The sequence below is a fragment of the Thamnophis elegans genome, chromosome 4 (assembly GCF_009769535.1).
Source record: "Thamnophis elegans isolate rThaEle1 chromosome 4, rThaEle1.pri, whole genome shotgun sequence".
In the NCBI taxonomy this organism is placed as follows: Eukaryota; Metazoa; Chordata; class Lepidosauria; order Squamata; family Colubridae; genus Thamnophis; species Thamnophis elegans.
The window spans coordinates 139,610,342-139,635,558 of NC_045544.1; the positions used below are offsets into that span (position 1 = coordinate 139,610,342).

General features: G+C 47.4%; 1 protein-coding gene across 1 annotated transcript in view; it reads right to left on the reverse strand.

Annotated features, from left to right (window-relative positions):
• LOC116507810 (transient receptor potential cation channel subfamily V member 2-like) overlaps positions 1–24,137 on the reverse strand; it is a 25,420-nt gene extending 1,283 nt beyond the window's left edge. The window contains exons 1-7 of the mRNA XM_032216143.1: positions 23,956–24,137; positions 22,815–22,948; positions 22,121–22,273; positions 16,476–16,616; positions 15,747–16,045; positions 8,895–9,071; positions 7,217–7,375 (exon numbers count right to left, since the gene is read on the reverse strand). Coding sequence (XP_032072034.1) covers positions 7,217–7,375; positions 8,895–9,071; positions 15,747–16,045; positions 16,476–16,616; positions 22,121–22,273; positions 22,815–22,948; positions 23,956–24,137 — 1,245 coding nt within the window. The remainder of the gene's footprint in view (positions 1–7,216; positions 7,376–8,894; positions 9,072–15,746; positions 16,046–16,475; positions 16,617–22,120; positions 22,274–22,814; positions 22,949–23,955) is intronic.
• Positions 24,138–25,217: the final 1,080 nt, after the last annotated feature.

Below are 25,217 nucleotides of genomic sequence, written 5' to 3' on the forward strand. Positions count from 1 at the left end.
GCAGGGGTGGGTTTATGCCGGCCAGTTTGGTGCGTGCACAATTTGCAGTTGCCTGTTAATAGGTCCGCGCTGTGTGCAGAACATTAAAAAAAAACATGCCGCAGAGACCGTGGAACCGGTTTGGGGGTATGGCCAGCCTGCCGTCTGTACCAGTTCAGCGACCCAGTCGCAATTTCCACAATCGGTTCGCCTGGACCGGTGCGAACCGGTAGCAAACCACCACACACCCCCCCCCCCGATTTGGTGTGTGTGCGTGTGTGTGTGTGTGTGTGTCAGTTTTTGGAACCTCTTCTGTAGGTGTGGCCTGCTTTCCAGGTCCACTGGTGGAACCTCTTTTAACCGGTTCGTAGATTTCACGAACCGGTTCTACCGAACAGGTGCGAACCGGTAGGAACCCACCTCTGGGGTGTGTGTGTGTGTGTGTGTGTGTGTGTGTGTGTGTGTGTGTAATTGACAGTGGAAAAGATGCAGTTTAGGGCCAGGGGTGAGCTTCAAAAGTTCCAGCAAAGTATTCGCTTCCCGGTTGCTGGGTGGGCGTGGCCAGGGGGGCTGTGACCTACTCAGTCTCCTGCACCATGGTGGAGGGGGGGACTTTTTTGCCCTCCTCAGGCTCCGGAAGCTTTTTTCGAGCCTCCACGAGGGAGAAAACTGCTTCCCCCAGGCTCCGGAGGACGGAAATGGGCCCATTTCTGGAATTCCGGAACTTCCAGTGGGCCCATTTTTCGCCCTCCCCAGGCTCCAGAGACTTTTTTGAAGCCTCCGGGAGGGCAAAAATGGCCTCCCCTGGGCTCCAGACTTCCGGAACCTCTGGTATGCCCATTTTCCGCCCTAACCCTTCTAGCTCTATATAGGTGCTCCACCAGTGGAGGAAGAGGAAAGTGTAGACAGCCTCCTATCTGAAATGGTTTAGGCTAGGGTCTCCTGCTTGAGCAAGGGTTTGGACTAGAAGACCTACAAGGTCTCTTCCAACTAATAGCAATAGCAATAGCAATAGCAATAGCAGTTAGACTTATATACCGCTTCATAGGGCTTTCAGCCCTCTCTAAGCGGTTTACAGAGTCAGCATATTGCCCCCAACAACAATCCGGGTCCTCATTTCACCCACCTCGGAAGGATGGAAGGCTGAGACAACCCTGAGCCAGTGAGATTTGAACCGCCGAACTGCAGCTAGCAGTCAGCTGAAGTGGCCTGCAGTACTGCACTGTAACCACTGCGCCACCTCGGCTCTCTAAAGTGGCAGGCTGAACCAAGGTAGGCCTCAAGCCTGAACCAAATTAGGGTTTCATGATATTAAGCTTTAACTGTTCATATAGAAATTGCAAAGCTTGCTTTTAGGATATAGTGTGGTTAGACATGGTTAGAAGGAAGTCTGCACATGAAATATGCTGAAGCGAAGCATCTATCTTAGCCTATTTGCTGGCTTGGCTGTTAATCTGTTTGGTAGACACATATTGTTCGTTCCTCAAAACTGTAAAAAGAATTTCCTGACTTTCACTCATTGTTCAGGCCATTCATTCTGAACCTGCGCAATAAACTTTCCTTCTCTGAAGAGCTGGCTTGCGTGTTCCGTCTTTTCTACAACGCAGCCAGAGGTGAAATCCTCCAGGTTCGGCCTAGTTCAGCCAAACTGGCAGGGACGATTGGCATCCGTTCTCTAAACCAGTGGCAAAAAATCCACCCACCCAATCCGAATGTTTCCCCCTCCATTCACAGCAGAGCTGCTGCAGCCTGTCCCTTTCAAGGTAGTCCCCGGGAAGGAGCGGGGAGGGGGGAACCATAAAGGGAGCGGTAGCTTTGCTGCTACACACATTTTTTTCCTACCGGGTTCAGTGGGCGTGGCTTGGTGGTGGCGGTGGCATATAACCGAGTGGGCGTGACCATGAGTGACATCGAGTTGGCCACACCCACTCAGTCACGGGACCCCACCACCAGGCCACGCCCACAGAACCAGTAGTAAAAAAAAATTGAATTTCACCACGGCTTCCGAGCTCCATTCTGATTGATAGATTGATGGATTGAAGCCCTCCGTAAAAAATAGCAGCATGTACCCACGTACAAGAATATGCTGAACCAGCTGTCCTTTAGAAAACCTTTCAGCGAGAATCGTCTCCTCCAGAAGTGAAGACTCTAAAGGGGAATAGAGAAGAACCAAAATCAGAACACTGTGCTCCTGCCGGTTGAGGTTTATTCGATTTATATGCCGCCCTTCTCCCAAGGACTCAGGGCGGCGTACAACATTAAAAGAAACACATACTACAAAAGTTTAAAAAGAAATTAAATAGGATATCCCCAAACCCAATTAAAATTAACAATGACACATTTTTTAAAAAAGAATTCAAATTAAAATTAACAATAATCAATACTTTGATTTGTTTTGTTCAGGCCAGGCTGGCTTGCTGGAAAAGCCAACTTTTTAGGGCGCGTCGGAAGGACCGGAGGTCGGGGATTATACGAAGCTCCGGGGGCAGCTCATTCCAGAGGGAAGGCGCTCCCACAGAGAAGGCTCTCCCCCTGGGGGAGCTCTTGAATCTGCAAAGGAAGACGAGGTGGAACTGGAGCCGAAGGAGATTGAGGAGGGGGTGGCTTCGTTGGCTTGGGTGGGAAAATGGGGCCAATCAGTAGTCTTGACTTACGATCACCATTGAGTCCCAAATTTCTGATGTTTAAGCGAGACATTTTCTTAAGTGAGTTTTGCCCCATTTTTACAGCATTTCTTGCCTCGGTTGTTAATCGAACCCCTGCAGTTCATAAGTTAGTCACCTGGTTGTTAAGCGAATCTGGCTTTCCCCCGTTGACTTTGCTTGTCAGAAGGTCGCAAAAAGGGGATTACCTGACCACCCCCACCCCCCGGGACTCTACAACCATCGTAAACATGAGTCGCTTGCCAAGCGAATGAATTTGGATCGCATGACCCAGGGGACGCTGCAATGGCGGTCGCTGTGAAAATAAGTCACCTTGTTCAGAGCTGTTGCAACTTTGAACAATTGCTAAGTGGACTGTTGTAAATCGAGGACTGCCTGTAGTAAAAAATGCATGTGTGGTCAGAGGAATCGTAAACAAAAACCACAAGAAAATTCTGGTCGTCCCCAGAAAAATGATTTGCATTTTTTATATACCACTAAATCAGGGGTCCTCAGACTGCGGCCCCTGGGACGGATTCGTGCAATGAACGTTTGTGTTGCTGCAAAGAGTCTCCCCCTTCGGGGTCTTTTTGTGCAGGTTGGAGGGGGGCAGAAATTCCGACTTGGGGTCTGCTTCAGCCTCCTGGTGGGGGGCTTTGGGCGAAGGCTGGAGGGAAGAGCCGCTGGTGGCGAAGAGCCATAGGGCCTCGTTCCAGTGAGATTGCATCAAGGCCTGGAACTGGCTGACCATCTCAGCCCGCTGAGCCTCCAGGCGCCGGCACCTGGCCTTGCACTCCCGCAGGTCTTCCCTTTGCTTGGAAAGCCTATGCTCCTAGTCCTCAGTGAGGTGCTTCTGCTGAGCCTCCTTCTCGGTCAGATCCAGTTTGAACTGAGCTGTTTTGCCAACTCTTTCTCCTAGTGGCTGCTTAGCTCCAGCAACTGCTTCCTGTTGGGGCCCCAAGGAGCCCAGGCGGGCAGGGGAGGAGTGACGAGTAGCGGCTGGCAAGGCACCCTTCGACATGAATGACATTGATTTGGCCACACCCACCCAGTCACATGACCACCTTGTCACGCCCAACGAGCCGGCCATTAGACATCCTACCTGATCAATGAAGAGATAAATGCCACCAATTAAAATGACCACAACTCCAAGAAGTCTTAATAACTTCGGGAATGTCATCGTTGTTGCAAAAAGAGGCTGTAAAGAGAGGAAGAGAGCAGGCTAAGCGGGGTGGGCTTCCACTCCCAGAATCCCCCAGCCAGCCTGCTTTAAGAGTGGTGGGCTTCCACTCCCAGAATCCCCCAGCCAGCCTGCTTTAAGAGTGGTGGGCTTCCACTCCCAGAATCCCCCAGCCAGCCTGCTTTAAGAGTGGTGGGCTTCCACTCCCAGAATCCCCCAGCCAGCCTGCTTTAAGAGTGGTGGGCTTCCACTCCCAGAATCCCCCAGCCAGCATGCTTTAAGAGGGGAGGACTTCCACTCCCAGAATCCCCCAGCCAGCCTGCTTTAAGAGTGGTGGGCTTCCACTCCCAGAATCCCCCAGCCAGCCTGCTTTAAGAGTGGTGGGCTTCCACTCCCAGAATCCCCCAGCCAGCATGCTTTAAGAGTGGTGGGCTTCCACTCCCAGAATCCCCCAGCCAGCCTGCTTTAAGAGTGGTGGGCTTCCACTCCCAGAATCCCCCAGCCAGCATGCTTTAAGAGTGGTGGGCTTCCACTCCCAGAATCCCCCAGCCAGCATGCTTTAAGAGTGGTGGGCTTCCACTCCCAGAATCCCCCAGCCAGCCTGCTTTAAGAGTGGTGGGCTTCCACTCCCAGAATCCCCCAGCCAGCCTGCTTTAAGAGTGGTGGGCTTCCACTCCCAGAATCCCCCAGCCAGCATGCTTTAAGAGGGGAGGACTTCCACTCCCAGAATCCCCCAGCCAGGATGTTTTAAGACGGGTGGGCTTCCACTCCCAGAATCCCCCATCCAGCATGCTTTAAGAGGGGAGGACTCCAACTCCCAGAATTCCCCAACCAGAATAAGTAGTCAGTTTTGTGACAATCAACTCTGCTGCATGATTTATATTCACTAGAGATCAGGCGACACAGCCAATCGTCCCACTGCTGATTGCTGAACTTTTTTTTTACTTTTTAAAGCATTTTTTTTTACTACTGGTTCAATTGAATAGGTAGTTAAAAAAATGCTTTAAAACGTTTTTAAAAAGTTCCCATGATCAGCTGTGTGACATGCCGCGTGATTTATATTCGCTAGAAAGCAGAAAATACAGCCGTTTTTGCCTCCCGAACCGCCACCACCCTCACCAAAATGGCCATGCATAGCCTGTAGAAGGCTTTCAGAGAGCTTCTAGGGGCTATGGAGGGTAGAAATGAGTGAAAAATGGGCCTTTTTTTGCTCAATTTCCGCCCCCCCCAGCCCCCAGGAGTACTCTATAAGCCTCCTAAAGACTATGCATGCAATGTTTTGACAGACAACAGGCCCATTTTCTTAAAAAATGGACTGTTTATTGCTCGTTTTGCGGGGGGGAGCACTCTGCAAGCCCCCTAAAGGCTATTCATGCCTTTTTTGGTGGGGGGAACGGGCCCGTTTTCACGAAAAATGTGCCGTTTTGGGGATGTTTGCAGAGTGCAAAACCCTTTTTTTTTTTAAATTTGCCTCTTCAAAACCTTGGTGTGTTAGATACTCCCCCCTGCTGTCAGGCAGCAAGAGGTTTCCACCAAGGTCCTCTGTTCCGGCAGCAACAGAGGGATAATCTGATTGGCTGGGAGGTCTGACAGATCCCTTTGAAAGGGGATGCTGTCCGACCGTTCCCCAGCGGATGTTTACTTCGACCTGCGATAAAGAGCTGTTTGTTCACTAGCCTTTTGTGCCTCCTTTACCCGATCTAACATGGTGCATCATATACTCTGAAAAATACGGTACTTTTGCAGACTCAGGAAAGGCTTCTTAGCGCATCCGCGCGTGAAGCAAACCGGTAGCAGACTTCAGAGCTGTAGGATGGTCCTTAGAACTGAGGTTACACGTGTAAGTACAAACTGCAGCAATCTGCAGAAATATTTGCCTGTCAGCTATTCTTTGCTTGCAATGTGTTTCCCAGGCATGAACAAGGACACGGAGTGATACAAAAGTAATGAACCTGTAACATTTTACTGCTTGAATGAATAACCCTTGATTCATTCAGTGTGTAGAACATGCACATTCTCACGAACACCAACGATGTAATGACTAACCAATTATTGTGCCTTGGAGACTTGTTAACCAATAATGATATAACACGTGAGAACGAAGAAGCTGCAAACACTGTAAGAAGGATGTGTCATGATTAATAATTTTGCTGTTGATTCTGCTGTTGATTCTGCTATCCATGAACTGCTTTGCTCAATAAACATCTGCTGGTTCAGCTATCCGTGGGTGGATTACTTTCTTTCATCTTCAGCCTCGGGACCTTAAATGCTACACAGAGCATTTTTACCCTTGCTCCAAAGCCCCTGAAGCAGAGGTGGGTTCCTACTGGTTCACACCAGTTCGGTAGAACCGGTTCGTCAAATCTACCGAACCGGTTAGAAGAGGTTCCACCAGTGGACCCGGAAAGCAGGCCACACCTACAGAAGAGGTTCCAAAATTTTTTGAAACCCACCACTCACACACACACACACACAGACTCACACAGAGAGAGAAAGAGAAAGAGAAAGAAAGAAAGAAAGAAAGAAAGAAAAAAAGAAAAAAGAAAAAAGAAAGAAAAAGTGAGAGAGAGATGAAAGAAAAAAGGAAAAAGGGACAGAGACACAAAAGGAAGGAAAGAGAGAGAGAGAGAGAGAGAGAGAAAACACAGGGCCGGCAAGCCACTCTCACAAAGGAGGCCACACCCACAGAGTAGGTTCGAAAAAAAATTGAAACTCACCACTGCTACACACACACACAAACACACACACACACACACACACACACACAGAGTCCCTAGGGAGTGGGCGGCATACACATCTTATTTAAGTTGCAAAGTTGCAAAGACAGAGAGAGAGAGAGAGAGAGAGAGACTGACACAGAGAGGGAGAGAAAGAGAAAGAAAGGAAGAAATAAAGAAAGAAAGAAAAAAGAAAGAAAAAGAGTGAGAGAGAGATGAAAAAAGGGACAGAGGGACAAAAGGAAGGAAAGAGAGAGAGTGAGAGAGAGAGAGAGAAAGAAAAAGAAAGAAAGAAAGAAAGAAAACACATGGCCAGCAAGCCACTCCCACCAGGTCACATGGCTGGTAAGCCACTCCCACAAAGGAGGCCACACCCTCAGAGTAGGTTCGAAAAATTTTTTAACCCACCACTGCGGCCTGAAGGCAGGACAAGAAACAATGGATGGAAACTAATCAAGGAGAGGGGCAACCTGGAATTAAGGGGGAATTTCCTGATAACCCGAACAATTAACGGCTGGAATGAGTTGCCCCTCAGAAGTGGTAGGTGCTCCATTGCTGGAGGTTTTCACGAAGAGATTAGACAACATTTGTCTATGGTGCTATAGGGTTCTCCTGCTGAACGGGGGGTTGGACTAGAAGACCTCCAAGGTCCCTTCCGACTCTGTTCTGTTCTTTATACAAAACCATCCATTATTTACCTCATGCTTTGGCGGGTGGTGATAAGCAGTGACTGTGAAGATCGTCATGAAAGTCCCATAGAGGAATAAGCTGAAGAAAAACCTTTTTCTAACGAAGGATTCCCACTTGTAACGAAGCAGCCTGTTCAGGGGTTCCAGGGCCACCATTTTGTGCCGATTCTGTGGACGGAGAGATCACGTCAGGGAATTGTGCAGCTGCTGGTGTCCAATGAAGTGAAGTCAGAGATGCTGACCAGAACTTGTCATTTTATACCAACAAATATACATTTACATCTACGTAGGTAGCAAAGTAGATAGTCAGGCAAACAGGAGAATCACGAGGTAAAATCACCGAGCAAACAGGGCCCATGGAAGAAAAAGGGAAGGGAAAAAAGCGGGAATTCTCCCTCCACACCCACAGCAATGAAGCAGGAGAAAACGAAGAAAGAGGAGGAGAAAAATGAGAAAGAAGAGCAGGAGGAGGAGGAGAAAAAGGACGAGGAGGAAGAGAAAGAGGAGCAGAAGGAGGAGCAGAAGAGGAGAAGAAGGAAGAGGAGAAAAAGGAGGAGAAGGAGAGGGAGAAGACAGGAGGAGGAAGAGGAGGAAAAAGAGGAGGAAGAGAAAGAATAGAATAGAATAACAGAGTTGGAAAGGACCCTGGAGGTCTTCTATTCCAACCCCCTGCCTAGGCAGGAAACCCTACACCTCTTCAGACAAATAGTTATCCAAACATCTTCTTAAACAATTCCAGTGCTGGAACATTCACAACTTCTGGAGAAGAGGTGGTATTCTGCTGATTTGGACCAGCTAATTGTTGTTTTTGCGGGCATCATACATTTGAAGGGACCAGTACTAAGAAATGTAAAAGGGCTTAGAATTATAAGAAGGAAAGGCAGGAAATGTTTACAGCTTTGCTGTAACCACAAGAGTTAGAAATACACCTGCTTGTTTCAGTTTGAGAAAATGCAGGAACTTCGGGTTCAGCAAAATTGGACAGAATAGAATGGAATAGAGTAGAGTAGAGTAGAGTAGAATAGAATAGAATAGAATAGAATAGAATAGAATAGAATAGAATAGAATAGAATAGAAGAGTTGTAAGGGACCTTAGAGGTCTTCTAGTCCAATCCCCTGCTTAGGCAGGAAGCCCTATACCACTTCAGACAAATGGTTGTTCAACATCTTCTTAAAAACTTCCAGTGTTGGAGAATTCACAACTTCTGGAGGCAAGTTGTTCCACTGATTAATTGTTCTAACTGTCAGGAAATTTCTCCTCAGTTCTAGGTGGCTTCTCTCCTTGATTAGTTTCCAGCCATTGCTTCTTGTTCTACCCTCAGGTGCCTTGGAGAATAGCTTGACTGCCTCTTCTTTGGGGCAACCCCTGAGATATTGGAAGGCTGCTATCATGTCTCCCCTGGTCCTTCTTTTCATTAAACTAGACATACCCAGTTCCTGAAACCGTTCGTCATATGTTTTAGCCTCCATTCCTCTAAACGTCTTTGTTGGTCTTCTCACTCGAGAAAGAGGAGAAGAAGGAGCAGAAAGAAGAGAAGGAGAAGAAAAAGGAGGAAGAAAAGAAAGAGGAGGAGGAGAAGAAGAAAGAGGAGGAGGAGGAGGAGGAGGAGGAGGAGATGATGCTGAATAAAGGAATCGCAAGGCAGAGAAGATCTGAGAAGGACCATCCTTGACTGGATCCACTCACTGGAATGTCGCTGTTGTAGGCCAGGATCTCCAGCACTGAGTTCTCATCTTCGCTGTCGATGGAGGTCAAATCGTAGAGGGAGACTTGGATGGGACCATAGGTCCACTCGGTAAACTTGCGTGAAAGATGCTGGAATTTGGGGTCCTTCATTTCTCGCTGGAATATGTGCTTAAGAATCTGGAAAGACCAAAACGGTTAAATTGGCAACAGGAGTGTCTCTACAATTGACTACAATTGGTGCAGAATGCAGCCGCGCGAGCGATATTGGGTGTACCGAGATACACCCATGTTACACCTGTCCTCTGTGAGCTGCACTGGCTTCCTATCGGTCTCTGAACACGCTTCAAGGTGCTGGTTATTACCTTTAAAGCCCTACATGGCCTAGGACCTGGATATCTGCGAGACCGTCTTCTGCCACATACCTCCCAACGGCCGATAAAATCACACAGGATGGGCCTTCTCCAGGTGCCGTCAACCAGACAATGTCGTCTGGCGGCTCCTCGGGGGAGGGCCTTCTCTGTAGCTGCTCCGACCCTATGGAACGATCTACCCCCAGAGATCCGGACCCTTCCCACTCTCTCGGCCTTCCGAAAGGCTACTAAAACCTGGCTATTCCGGCAGGCCTGGGGCTGTTGACCTCATGAATGAGGTCCAGCCCCGCCTAGATTGAGTGCATGAAGTGTTTTTTTTTTAATTTGCTTTTCTTTTCTCTATTTTTTAATTTTTATCCTTTCAGAGATGTATTTCTGTAAGCCGCCTGGAGTCCTTCGAGATTGGACAGCATATAAATTTATTAAATTTGAATTTTCAAATTTCTCTAGGGGGTAGGTCAGAAAAGCCAAGGTGCTCTCCTTGTCCATCCATCATCTTGACATTTTTGATCTTCTTGAGGTCACATCTGATAACGAAGCTACACAATCAAGAAAACTTCCCCACAGAGGAATTGTGGGAGGGAGGGGATTATACATTGACAATGTCAGCAGTATATAGAGAAAACTTATATAAAATGTTTTGTAGATGGCATCTACCACCAGCGAGACTAGCAGAAATGTTTCCAAACAGATCACCAGAATGCTGGAAATGCAAACAGATACAGGGAACATACTATCACATGTGGTGGACCCGTCCCTCAGCAAAAAAATATTGGATAAGGATCCAAAAATGGTTAGAGGAAATGGTAAAACAGCAAACAGAGTTAAAACCGGAACTATTTATAGTTCATATGAATAATATAGGCATATTATCAGGGAAATATAAGGGAAAAATTCCAATATTTAATGTTATAATGTAATAACGGTGGCTAGAATAATATATGCTCAAAACTGGAAAAATGGAAATTTGCCTTCTGAGGAAATGGTAATAAAGAAAATATTAGACAGCTCTGAGATGGATAGCAATAGCAATAGCAATAGCAGTTAGACTTATATACCACTTCATAGGACTTTCAGCCCTCTCTAAGCGGTTTACAGAGTCAGCATATCGCCCCCAAAAACAATCCGGGTCCTCATTTTACCCACCTCGAAAGGATGGAAGGCTGAGTCAACCCTGAGCCGGTGAGATTTGAACAGCCGAACTGCAAAACTGCAGTCAGCTGATGTAGCCTGCAGTGCTGCATTTAACCACTGCGCCACCTCGGCTCTCAGGGATAGGTTAACAATGGAAATCAAAGACAAAGGAAAAACAGAATACTACTTAATTTGGGATGTATGGTATAATTGGCTAGATAGTAGATGCAAAGATTAGAAAACAAATAGCAAAAGACGATTAATGAATTAGAAATAAGTGTAAATAGAATGAACGATGAAGAATATTTATCTTCCAACATGTTAAAAACAAGAAAAAAAGTTAAGGAAACAATTGATCCATTGCTGGGAGAAAGTGGCAAGAAGGCGACAAGCAACAGGGAGAAAGCAGAACTATTTAACTCATGTTTTGCATCTGTCTTTACACAAAGGGATAAAACAGTCCAACCTATCAAAAACAGCGCCACAAAAATCAGAGTAGGAACACACGTTGAAATTGGGAAGAAAACGGTAAGTGAGCACCTGTCTACCCTTGATGAGTTCAAATCACCAGGACCGGAGGGATTACACCCCAGGGTTCTGAAGGAAGTGGCAGACGAGATCTCAGAACCACTGAACTATATCTTTCAGAGATCCTGGAGCACCGGGGAACTACCAGAGGACTGGAAAAGAGCTGATGTGGTTCCCATCTTCAAAAAAGAGGAAAAAACAGATCCAGGAAACTACAGACCTATCAGCCTGACCTCAATACCAGGAAAGATTCTGGAAAAGATAATCAAGCAACGAATTAGCGAACACCTAGAAGCAAACAAAGTAATAGCCAAAAGCCAACATGGGTTTGTCAAAAACAGATCATGGCAGACTAATCTTATGGCATTCTTTGATAATGTGACAAAATTAGTGGAGCAGAGGAACGCCGTCGATATAATTTACTTGGACTTCAGTAAGGCATTTGATAAGGTAGACCATAACCTACTACTAGATAAAGTAGAAGAATGTGGGTTGGACAGCATCACCACCAGATGGATTCGTAACTGGCTGACCAACCGCACTCAACGTGTAGCCCTCAATGGAACTGCGTCTACATGGAGGGAAGTATGCAGTGGGGGACCCCAAGGCTCTGTTTTGGGTCCAGTATTCTTCAACATCTTCATCAATGATTTGGATGTGGGAATAAATGGGTAACTCATCAAATTGGCAGATGACACCAAGCTGGCAGGAATAGCTAACACTCCAGAAGACAGGCTTAAGATACAGAAGGATCTTGACAAACTTGAACATTGGACACTATCTAATAAAATGAAATTCAGTGGTGAAAAGAGTAAGGTTCTACATTTAGGCAAGAAAAATGAAATACATAGGTACAGTATAGGTGGTACCTTGCTCAACAGTAGTAACTGTAAAAGGGATCTTGGAGTCCTAGTGGACAACCACTTAAATAGGAGCCAGCCATGTGCAGCAGCTGCCAAAAAAGCCAACACAGTTCTAGGCTGCATCAACAGAGGGATAGAATCAAGATCACGTGAAGGGTTAATACCACTTTACAAGGCCTTGGGAAGGCCACACTTGGAATACGGCATCCAGTTTTGGTCGCCACGATGTACAAAAGATGTGGAGACTCTAGAAAGAGTGCAGAGAAGAGCAACACATAGGATTAGGGGACTGGAGACTAAAACATATGAAGAGAACTGGGTATGTCTAGTTTAATGAAAAGAAGGACCAGGGGAGACAGGATAGCAATGTTCCAATATCTCAGGCATTGCCCCAAAGAAGAGGGAGTCAAGTTATTCTCCAAGGCACCTGAGGGTAGAACAAGAAACAATGGATGGAAACTTATCAAGCAAAGAAGCAACTTAGAACTGAGGAGGAATTTCCTGACAGTGAGGACAATTAATCAGTGGAACAGAAGTTGCCTCCAGAAGTTGTGAATGCCCCAACACTGGAAGTCTTTAAGAAGATGTTGGATAGCCATTTGTCTGAAACGATATAGGGTTTCCTGCCTAGCTGATTTGGACATTTTGGATGGAAAAACCAGGAAACTAATAACAATGCACTACAGTTTGCATCCACGTGGTGATACTGATAGACTATATCTGCCCCGAAAATCAGGGGGCAGAGGATTATTACAAGTGAAGCAAATAGTTGAAGAAGAAAAACATGCACTGGCTGATTAAAAGAAAGTCAAGAATATCTATTAATCGAAGTAAAGAACAAAAATCTATTGAAGGTCCAAGAGACGAAACAAGAATACAGAAAAGATGTGATAAAATCAAGAATGGAGAGTTGGCAGAACAAAGCATTGCATGGCCAATTTCTGGAAAAAATAAAAGATAAAGTGGACAGTGAAAAAACTTGGTTATGGTTAACAGCAGGTACATTAAAGAAAGAAACAGAGTCTCTAATCCTGGCTGCGCACGAACAAGCTATCCGTACAAATGCCATTAAGGCCAAAATCGAAAAATCCTCTGATGATGCCAAATGCAGACTTTGCAAAAAAGCTGATGAAACTGTTGATCACATACTCAGCTGCTGTAAAAAAATCGCGCAGACTGATTATAAATTGCGGCACAATTCAGTAGCACAAATGATCCATTGGAATTTGTGCAAAAATTATAATATTAAAACAGCAACAAACTGGTAGGAACATCAGCCTGAAAAAGTCACCGAAAATCAGATGGTCAAGATCTTGTGGGAGTTTCGCATACAAAGAGACAAAATACTGGCGCATAATACACCAGACATCACACTGGTTGAGAAAAATAAGGTTACAATCATAGACATCGCAATACCAGGTGATAGCAGGGTCGCCGAGAAGGAATATGAAAGAATCGCAAAATACCAGGATTTAAAAGTCGAAATTCAACGACTATGGCACAAACCAGCAGTGGTAATTCCAGTGGTAATTGGCACACTGGGTGCTATTCCAAAAGCACTGGAATTACATTTAAAACAGTTAAAAATTGACAAAATCACCATCAGTCAAATGCAAAAAGCCGCACTGCTTGGATCTGCACGCATATTACGAAAATATGTTATGATGTCCTAGGCCCCTGGGTGGGGCCCGACTAGTAATCAATGCAAAATCCGGCGAAACAACTGGCCGCTGTGATACAATTCTGTTGTTGTGATAATAATCCTCTTGCACCTATGTCCATTTCTCCTTTTTTCTAATCTGTCTGCAAGAAAATGGATGTACCCACAATGAAGTCAAGTTGACATTACACACACCACGATATAGACATGACAATACAGGTAGTCCTTGAGTTACAATGTTCATTTAGTGGCCATTCAAAGTTACAACGGCACGGAAAAAAGTGAGTTATGACTGTTTTTCACACTTATGACCATTGCAGCATCCCCACAGTCAGGTGATTAAAATTCAGACACTTGGCAACTGACTCATATTTATGACGGTCGCAGTGTCATGCGACCCCCTTTCGCGAGAAGCAAAGTCAAATGGGAAGCCTGATTCATTTAACAACCATGCTACCAACTCAACCACTGCAATGATCCACTTAACAACTGTGGTGAGAAAGGTTTGCGAAATGGGGCAAAACTCACTTAACAAATGTCGCACTTAGCCACCTAAATTTGGGGTGTCATAAGTCGAGGACTACCTGTACTTCACACAAGACTGGCGGGGGAATTCTGGGAGTTGAAGTCCACCCATCTTAAAAATGCCAAGTCAGTGGAACAATTATGTGGAGACAGATGGTTCTCATTGTAAGGAGTGGTTCAGTGAATCACTCGGTCGTTAAGCAAATCTAGGCTTCCCCCATTGACTTTGCTTGCTGGAAGACGGCTGGGTAGATCATGAAAAGGGATCACATGAACTCAGCAATGGTGGGTTCCGGGCAGTACGGCCCGGTACGGGCGTACCGGTGGCTGCACCGGTACGCCCATGTTTCTTACTGCTTTTTGAGGGAAACGGGCCAATCGCGTACACGCACACAGCTTACGGTGCTACGCAATCCCCACTGAGCAGCTGGGGTGTCAAATGGCGGTGGCATGTGCATGCGTGCATGTCCAAGGTGGATTCCTGGCCCCGTCATAGCGTACCGGTTGTGATGGGATCCGGAAATCACCACTGGAACCCAAGACACACCAACTGTCATAACTACATGCCAATCATCTGAATTTTGATCACATGACCATCAATGTTCCCTCTAATTTATTTCAGTGTGAGCAGAAAAGAATAGTGTTTGAGCGGCACATTTTCATGCCTGAGCACCTGAATTTTTTTCACAGATGTCACCTAAGACAACAACAAAATCAGGATTATTTGAAACTCAAAGTTATGTTTATTCAAGGTACCCGCTTAATTAAAAGTGTTATATAATATCAGTATCACTTAACAACGCTCCTGCTTAGCAACCAAATGTTGGCTCAGGAACTCTGGCATTGAAGAGTGCAAGTCTTAAAGCTGTCAAGTTACAAGACCCTTGCACCCCTAACCCTCTAGGAAAAAAACCCCCAGAGGTGTTCAAACTGGACAGCTTTAAGACTTGAGGACTTCAACTCCCAGAATTCCTCCTCCACTCATGTTGGCTCAGGAACTCTGGCATTGAGGAGTGCAAGTCTTAAAGCTGTCAAGTTACAAGATCCTTGCACCCCTAACCCTCTAGAAAAAAAAAACCCAGAGGTGTTCAAACTTGACAGCTCTAAGACTTGTGGACTTCAACTCCCAGAATTCCTCCTCCAGTCATGTTGCTCTTTCGCCTTGGTGCTGCTCTGGCTACCTCCATCTGGACCTGGCACAGCCAGCACAAACTACCGTCAGTCACCCCGTACTCATCAAAACGAGTCCGGGGAGGTCCTTTGCGGGCGACCACTCCTAGCCGCTTGTGCTCGGCACTGCGGCTGAAGTGAAGCCCCAAAGCCCCCACCGCCACCGGAATATCTGCTGCTGCCTCCTCCTCCTCCAACAGCACTGCCGGATTTGCTGAATACGGGGCGACTGACGGTAGTTTGAGCGGTGGAGCCAGCGCCTAGGTGATCCTAGGAGATCGGCTGTGCCACGTAAGCTCCTGCCGCCATCCCCACCTCCCCGCCCGTGCTAACCCTAACCAGGACAGAACATCTGAGGCTCCTCAGCTTCCGGAGCCTGTGACACTGGGAATCACGGCGTGGCAATTGGAAACTGCTGCGCGGTGTTTTCTTGCCATATGCGTGGCCGCGCAGCCGCGTGGCTTAGAGGAAACATTGGTGACCATGGGGATGCAATTAGGATTGCCCGTCACTGTTTCTGATGCCGTTGTAACTGCAACACATCACTAAACAAATGGTTGTAAGTCGAGGACTAGGTATACTGTTGAGGAGGGTGTACTACCTCGACTTTCCCAGTCTTGACGGCCAGCGTTAAAGGAGTCAGCTGTTCCATGTTTTTAATATCTTCCAATTTGCAGGAAGGGTCAATCTCGGCCCCTTTCATCAGGATCATATCGTACTTGTTGACCACGAGCTCAGTGTTCTTCTCCGTGTCGTTGGCCACCATCACCAGCGCATGGAGGACAGTGTTGCCCTTGGAATCCTGCTCGGTCAGCCTGGCCTTCTGGTGAGGTTTATCCAGGAGGTACCTGACCACTTCTGGCTGGTTGGTACAAGCAGCCAAGGAGAGAGGAAGTTCACCTGGAAGAGAGAGGATGATGGGCCAAGGTTGCATTGACCATCTAGGTCATAGGTGTCCAACCTTGGTCACTTGTAAGACCTTTGGACTTCAACTCCCAGAATTCCCCAGCCAGCAGGTCTTCCAGTGGCCAAGGTGGAAGTTCACAGCTCTTTTAAGTCTTGTGGACTTCAACTCCCAGAATTCCTCAGCCAGCAGGTCTTCAAGCTGAAGTCCACAGTTCTTTAAGTCTTCTGGCCTTCAACTCCCAGAAATCTGACTGGGGAATTCTGGGAGTGGAGGTCTACAGGTCTTCAAGTGGCCAAGGTTGGTCAACTCTGACCTGCAGTGTCTCCCAGAGTGGGAGGATATCGAATCCCCTTTGAGGATGAAAACAATGGAGCGGTCAACCAGAGTCAAATTGCACCCACAACATTTGTCCTGCCGCCCTACCGAAATAAAAGCGAGCCTTTTTGTGGTCCTTCTGGAACAAAAGACCAGAAGCCGCGGCATGGACACGAGCCCCGTTCTCCACCAGGAGCTTCACAAGAGCAAGGTTCCTCTTCTCAATGGCGATGTGGAGCGCTGTTTGGCCTGCAAAGATGGTGAGAAATGGCACCGGAGAAAGATGGGAGATTTTATCAAGACGTCTGCACAAGTTTAGGTCAAAAAAAGTCAAGATGGCGGCCACCCCTGGGCCATCAAAACTCCAACTGTTTCCCTGTTTAACTGAAAAAGCTCCATTGTTTTTAACTGTATCAATAATGCAGCCATTCCTGATACACCCGTACCGGTGCCTGCTGGAAGCAGCAGCCACCGTACCAGAACAGTGCTTTGGTGGGCCCCGCCCACCCTCGTTCCTTACCTGTATTTGAAGGAAACGGGCCATTTGTGCAGCGTTTGGCACCTGCGCGACACTCTGCCGAGTAGCTGGAGTGTCGCAGGTGGTGGATGCGCATGCGTGCATAATGCGTGTACCCGTGGTGGACGCCCAGCCCTGTTGCAGCATACGGGATTGTAACGGGGTCCGGAACCCACCGCTGAGCCATTCCCCCGAATTTCCAATTGCATGGGAAGAATTCTCATTTCAAGAATGAGAAAAGGACAGTCTCTTCATGGGATCACCCCTGGGATCAGGGATGAAATGTAAAAATGTTTGCCACTGGTTCTCTGGGCGTGGCTTGGTGGGTGTGGCTTGGTGGGGGCATGTGACTGGGTGGGCGTGGCCAACTTTTTTAAAAAAATTAATATACTTTTTTATTTTCCACTTTCATAACATATAATCACATGTATACTATTACATAGCCAATATCCTATTGTATTAAGTAGTAATTACATCAGTTCCTCTTCTCATCAGCGCCCAGAAAGATAAAAACCCATTATTAGCTCTTCTGCTCTCCATACACCTCTTTCTCCTACCTCTCTCCTACCTCCTTTCTTCCCTCCATCATCCTTTTCTACTCTACTTCCCCTTCCTTTCTCCTTCTCCTCTCTCTTCATTCCACTCCTCCTTATTCTCCTCCCTTCCCCCCTTACCCTCTCTCCTATCCCTCTCTTCCTATCTTTCTTCTCTCCTTTCCCACTCTTCCTCTCATTCACTTGGTGAACTTTTTTTAATTTTTAAAGTATTTTTACTACCTATTCGCCCGAGCCGGTAGTAAAAGAAATGCTTTAAGAAGGGGGAAATACAGATGAGAAATACAAGCTGGAATGGAGAAGATGGATTGATTATATTCAAAATAAATATGGGACTAAGAAACTTCAGTTAGCTTATGAATGAATAAACAAGGAATGTTACAACTTATCTAAGTTAGCTTTACAAAAGTGGAGTTAAAGTACGAGCGAGTAAAGTTAGTTAGTTTATTTTAGTGTATGATTACTAAATGTTTATGCCCTGTATTTACTCTGGGAGGTTGGGGGGGATGTGGGATTGGGGGGCAGGGAGGGAAGGGGAAAGGTATATAATTGTAACATTTATTAAAACTTTTAATAAAAAAAAAGAAGGGGGGAGGTTCAGCTGTGCGGGGCCATCGTGGGAACCTTTTCGAGGTTCCGAGGTGGTGCAGTGAGTAGAGTGCAGAACTGCAGGCCACTTCAGCTGACTGCTAGTTCAGCGGTTCAGCGGTTCAAATCTCACCGGCTCAGGGTTGACTCAGCCTTCCATGCTTCCGAGGTGGGTGAAATGAGGACCCAGACTGTGGGGGCGATATGCTGACTCTGTAAACCACTTAGAGAGGGCTGAAAGCCCTATGAAGCAGTATATAAGCCTAACTGCTATTGCTATTGCTATTCCCCCCCCCCATTTTTAAAGCATTTTTTTAAACTACTGAATAGGTAGTAAAAAATACTTTGAGAAGTGAAAAAAAGAAAGATTCCCACCATTAAACAGCACAGCTGATTGTCACAGAACCTTTCCCCCCCCCCACTTTTTAAAGCATTTTTTAACTACCAGTTCGGGCGAATAGGCAGGAAAAAAATGCTTTTAAAAGTGTGGGGGGAGGGGAAAAGCTTCCGACACTGTGAGCGGAACCAACAACAATTGTCCCTACCGGTTCGCGCAAACCGGTAGCATTTCACCCCTCCCTGGGATGGTGGTGGCCATCTTGACTCTTATGACCACATTCCTGGCTGTCTATTCAGAAAGACATTTAGACATTTTTAGACATTTTATTAGGATTTATAGGCCGCCCTTTTCCCTGAGGGGACTCAGGGCGGCTTACAATCACAGGGAAGGGGGTGCAATATCAAAAGACAAACAATATGTGAACAGAAGAAAATAATAAAACACAACTTGCATTCAACAGTCAACACTCGGGCGGGTAAATTGGGAACCTATCCCCAGGCCTGATGGGAGAGCCAGGTCTTAATGGCTGTGCGGAAGGTCTGGATGGTGGTGAGGGTACGGATCTCGACGGGGAGGTCGTTCCACAGGGTCGGAGCTGCAACAGAAAAGGCTCTCCTCCGTGTAGTCGCCACTCGACATTGACTGGCGGATGGAATCCGGAGGAGGCCCAGTCTGTGCGATCTAATCGGTCGGAGGGAGGTGATCGGCAGAAGGCGGTCTCACAAGTACCCAGATCCACTACCATGGAGTGCTTTAAAGGTGGTCATCAGTACCCTGAAGCGCACCCGGAGATCGACAGGTAGCCAGTGCAGCTCGCGGAGGATGGGTGTAATGTGGGCGAACCGCGGTGCGCCCACTATCACTCGCGCGGCTGCATTCTGGACTAACTGCAGTCGCCGGATGCACTTCAAGGGCAACCCCATGTAGAGCCCATTGCAGTATTCCAGCCTAGAGATCACAAGGGCTCGAGTGACTGTTGTGAGGGCCTCCCGGTTTAGGTAGGGCCGCAACTGACGGACCAGGCGAACCTGGGCAAATGCCCCCCTGGTCACAGCCGACAGCTGGTGGTCAAAAGTCAGCTCTGGATCCAGGAGGACTCCTAAGTTGCGGACCCTATCTGAGGGGTATAAAATTTGACCCCCCAGCCTAAGTGTTGGAACATTGGCCAAATTGTTGGGAGGGAAACACAACAGCCACTCGGTCTTGTCCGGGTTGAGTACCAGTTTGTTAGCGCTCATCCAGAAAGGCATTTGTTATATCAACTTTGGGGGGAGGGCATGGAAATTGATTAAATAAACAAATTCCCCAAATTTGTTGGCAAAAATGTCATGGGATTTCCATAAGATCGAGGCAGGTCTTCCCTCTGCTTGGAAAGCCCATGCCCCTAGTCCTCAGTGAGGTGCTTCTGCTGAGCCTCGGTCAGATCCGGTTTGAACTGAGCTGTTGTGCCAACACTTTCTCCTGGCGGCTGCTTAGCTCCAGCAACGGCTTCCTGTTGGGGCCCCAAGGAGCCCAGGCGGGCAGGCGAGGAGTGGCTGGGAGGGGGAAGGGCTAAGAGAGGCCAGCGAGGCGCCCCACAATGTGAGTGACACCGAGTTGGCCACACCCACCCAGTCACATGACCACCTGGCCACGCCCACCCAGCCAGTCGTTAGGCAGATGATATCATTGGCCCAGGGGATTTAAAATTATGAATTTATTGGTTCCTGAAGTCCGAAAGGTTGGTGATCTCTGACCTGGATGACTGAAGATTCTCCCCAGAGTTTCTCCCAACTGAAGATCTCCTTCCAGCCACCCCAGTTCCTCTTGTCATCAATACCCAGAAAGATAAACCCATTATTAGCTCTTCTGCTCTTCATACACCTCTTTCTTCTGCCTCTCTCCTACCTCCTTTCTTCCCTCCATCATCCTTTCCTACTCTACTTCCCCTTCCTTTCTCCTTCTCCTCTCTCTTCATTCCACTCCTCCTTATCCCCCTCACCTTCCCCCCTTACCCTCTCTCCTATCCCTCTCTTCCTATCTTTCTTCTTTCCTTTCCCACTCTTCCTCTCATTCACTTGGTGAACTTTTTTTTAATTTTTAAAGTATTTTTACTACCTATTCGCCCGAGCCGGTAGTAAAAAAAAAAATGCTTTAAGAAGGGGGAAATACAGATGAGAAATACAAGCTGGAATGGAGAAGATGGATTGATTATATTCAAAATAAATATGGGACTAAGAAACTTCAGTTAGCTTATGAATGAATGAACAAGGAATGTTACAACTTATCTAAGTTAGCTTTACAAAAGGGGACTTAAAGTACGAGCGAAGGGACGATGCTAAAGTTAGTTAGTTTATTTTAGTGTATGATTGCTAAATGTTCATACCCTGTATTTGCTCTGGGAGGTTGGGGGGGCGGGGAAGGGTGGGAGGGGATGTGGGTTTGGTGGGGAGGGAGGGAAGGGGAAAGGTATATAATTGTAAAATTTATTAAAACTTTTAATAAAAAAAAAGAAGGGGGGAGGTTCAGCTGTGCGGGGCCATCGTGGGAACCTTTTCGAGGTTCTGAGGTGGTGCAGTGAGTAGAGTGCAGTACTGCAGGCCACTTCAGCTGACTGCTAGTTCAGCGGTTCAGCGGTTCAAATCTCACCGGCTCAGGGTTGACTCAGCCTTCCATCCTTCCGAGGTGGGTGAAATGAGGACCCAGATTGTTGTTGGGGGCAATATGCTGACTCTGTAAACCACTTAGAGAGGGCTGAAAGCCCTATGAAGCAGTATATAAGCCTAACTGCTATTGCTATTGCTATTCCCCCCCCCCCCCCATTTTTAAAGCATTTTTTTAAACTACCGAATAGGTAGTAAAAAATACTTTCAGAAGTGAAAAAAAATAATATTCCCACCATTAAACAGCACAGCTGATTGTCACAGAACCTTTCCCCCCCCCCCCACTTTTTAAAGCATTTTTTAACTACCAGTTCGGGCGAATAGGCAGGAAAAAAATGCTTTAAAAAGTGTGGGGGGAGGGGAAAAGCTTCTGACACTTTGAGCGGAACCAACAACAATTGTCCCTATCGGTTCGCGCAAACCGGTAGCATTTCACCCCTACCTGGGATGGTGGTGGCCATCTTGACTCTTATGACCACATTCCTGGCTGTCTATTAAGAAAGGCGTTTGTTATATTAACGTTGGGGGGAGGGCATGGAAATTGATGAAATAAACAAATTCCCCAAATTTGTTGGCAAAAATGTCACGGGATTTCCATAAGATCGAGGCAGGTCTTCCCTCTGCTTGGACAGCCTATGCTCCTAGTCCTCAGTGAGGTGCTTCTGCTGAGCCTCCTTCTCGGTCGGATCCGGTTTGAACTGAGCTGTTGTGCCAACTCTTTCTCCTGGCGGCTGCTTAGCTCCAGCAACGGCTTCCTGTTGGGGCCCCAAGGAGCCCGGGCGGGCAGGCGAGGAGTGGCTGGGAGGGGGAAGGGCTAAGAGAGGCCAGCGAGGCGCCCCACAATGGGAGTGACACCGAGTTGGCCACACCCAGCCAGTCACATGACCACCTGGCCACGCCCACCCAGCCAGTCGTTAGGCAGATGATATCATTGGCCCAGGGGATTTAAAATTATGAATTTAGTGGTCCCTGAAGTCCGAAAGGTTGGTGATCCCTGACCTGGATGACTGAAGATTCTCCCCAGAGTTTCTCCCAACTGAAGATCTCCTTCCAGCCACCCCATCCTAGAAGACAGAGTCCTCCACCCTCACCGTCCCAGGAAGGAGCCTTACCCTTGTGGCATCTGTCAGTGCAAGCGGTGTTGACCAAAGACTTGGGGTTTTCTGTCTCCTTGTCTATCTCCAGGAGCAAAGGGATAGTGGGGTTCTGTCCATCTTTCAAATGGAGCAAGGCCTTCATCAAACAGGTCTTCCCCGTCTTCCCATCTGGAAGAAAGAAGAAGCCGAGGGAAGGAAGCTTAGGTGATGCCCATCTCGTCTTCCATCTTCCTAAAACAGCCTTTCTCCACTTTAGCCATGGACGGACTTCAACACCCAGAATCCCTCAGTCAGGGTTCTTTAAGATGGGTGGACTCCCACTCCCAGAATTCCCCAGTCAGGATTCTTTAAGAGGGATGGACTTCCACTCCCAGAATTCCCCAGCCAGGGTTCTTTAAAGAGGAGAGGAATTTCCTAACAGTTGGGACAATTAACCAGTGGAACAGCTTGCCACCAGAAGCTGTGTGTGCTCCATCACTGGATGTTTTTAAGAAGAGTCTAGACAGTCACTTACAGTATCTGAAATAGTATAGGTTCTCTTGCTTGAGCAGGGGGTTGGACTAGATGACCTCCAGGTTCCCTTTCAGCTCTATTCCGATTAACCCCACAGTTCTCCCCTGAGCTGCAAATATTCCATTTTAGGGGAAGTTCTATGAGGCTTGTCTTCTTGTTACCCTGATGTAACGGCAGGAGAGTCAGCAAGATCTACCTCTAAATTGAGTGTCGGTGAGAAAGGTGGACGTTCTCCGCAGATAATTACTCAGGCCATTGAGCCGTTCCGGGCCTCCCGCGACTACGGCTTGGAAAATGCGCTTGTTGTCGAAGTAATTTGGATCATCCGGTCTGAGGAAGAGAAAGGAGAGGAAAAAGGTCCAAGACAGATTCACTCCTTTGGTCCACTGCCCAGCTGTTAACTTTGGGCCAAATACCAGGAGATGGTGAATTCTAGTCCCTGCCTTAGTCATGAAAACTGGCTGGGTGACTGTGGGCCAATCACCAGGAGCCAATGAGTTAAAGGTGGCTCATAGAACATAGAATAATAAAGTTGGAAGGTTAATAATAAGTTAATAAGGTTAATAATAGATTGGAAGGCTCGGTGCCTTTGGGCCAATCAGCAGGAGGCAGTGAGTTCTAGTCCCACCTTAGCCATGAAAGCCAACTGGGTGTCTTTGGGCCAATCACTAGGAGCCAGTGAATTCTAGTTCTGCCTTAGGCATGAAAGCCAGCTGGGTGCCTTTGGGCCAATCACTAGGAGCCAGTGAATTCTAGTTCTGCCTTAGGCATGAAAGCCAATTGGGTGACTTTGGGCCAATCAGCAGGAGGCGGTGAGTTCTAGTCTCGTCTGAGCCATGAAAACTGAGTGGGTGCCTTTGGGCCAATTGCCAGGAGACAGTGAATTCTAGTCCTGCCTTAGGCATGAAAACCAATTGGGTGCCTCTGGGCCAATCACCAGGAGGCGGTGAGTTCTAGTCCTGCTTTGGGCACGAAATCTGGTTGGGTGACTTTGGGCCAGTCCCCCCCCTCTCTCTCTCTCAGGCCAACCCACAGGGTTGTTGTTGTGGGGGAAATAGAAGAAGGAAGGTGTCTTGGATAGGTTCACCATCTTGAGTTATTTGTAAAAATAAGAAAGGCAGGAAAGAAATGAAAAAAATAATCGTATCGTGCATCGCTTTAAGATGACAGAATAACAGAGTTGGAAGGGACCTTGTGGGTCATCTAGTCCAACCCAAGGCCGCGATTCCTGCACTGGACTGCAAAACAGCCCATAAACCTTGGACAGAGACCAACGCAAAAATTCTCCCTGGTGGCGAAATTCTGCAAAATAATTCCCATTGTGATAAATGACTTACGGGACGAGTCCTGGCCGGTAATTCAGATTCACCCGGATCTGGGGGGAGGGAGGGGCTTCCTTCTGGAAAGGGGTCTCCAAGGGGGGCAGGCCATGCTCCGCCCCAGCTGTCCCCTTCGTGGCTGCGTTCGGATCCTCCGCAAGGCCATCATCCGTCTCCAGCACAAAGCGGGATCTGCTCATTGTCCCGACACTGGCAAGTGGGCCAAAGGCTGAACCTAAAGGGCTGGCAGAACTGGGTAGGGAGGGGTTGTGGGGAAGGGGTTGGGACAAAGGGATCTTGTTGTGGACAATCAATTAAATACGCGCCAGCAGTGTGCATTGTCAGCCAAGAGCCCATGCAATCCTAAATTGTTTGCCTCCTGAAAAAAGCACCGTTGGGACAACCACGAACTGAATGACGGAGAATATCTACAGAGTTTTAGCTAATTTGGGATGAAGACCCTTGGAATGGTTGTGGGAACAGGAATGGATTTCCAGAGGGAAAAGAATTGCAGTCGACAGGAACCATTTGCACCACTCGGGTGACCCTGAGGACACAGAGAAACCTCCAAGGGTGGGTGTTGTGGCCCAGCAGGAGCCGTTGGAGCTGCCACCAGACTCCGACAGCGAGGGGCCCTATGAGTCGGCTTTGGAGGATGTGGAGGACCCTTGACAGGGTTCCGACTCCGAGCAGGGCGCAGAGAGGCGCCTGAGCCTTGGACCAGTGTGGAGGAGACAAAGGAGTGTGATCCTGACGTCATGCATTGGAGCAGTGGGGAGAAGACAAGGGAGTTGGTCCTGGATGCCCGGCAACGGAGAGCTAATAGGCGTAAGGAACAGTTACGCAGTTACAGGAGATAATCGCACTCAGCCGGTGGTAATTAGGCTCCTCTCAAGACTATAAAAGGAATGATTGTGCACATGCCCTTTTGCAGGAGTCAAAGTTGGAGAACATTTGTGGCTACTTGGCAGGCTGGATCTTTTTAAAAGTTTTTTATTTTTTCATTTTCATACAAATAACCGAATGTACCCTGTTACATAACCAACATTGTTTTATATTATTAAATATTTAAATACAATACAAATGCAATAGCAGAGTACCCTATATTGCTGTATTTATGTGTTTTTAATTATCACGTGGGGACTGTCTGAGTGAACAAATGAGTGTGTCTGATTCGGAGGGCCTGTCAGGGAATGCGGGAGCTATAGGTGTGGTCGGGGGGACCACGGACACGGGAGTGGGCCGGAGCATTACGGTCGTAACGGGGAGGGGCAGATATG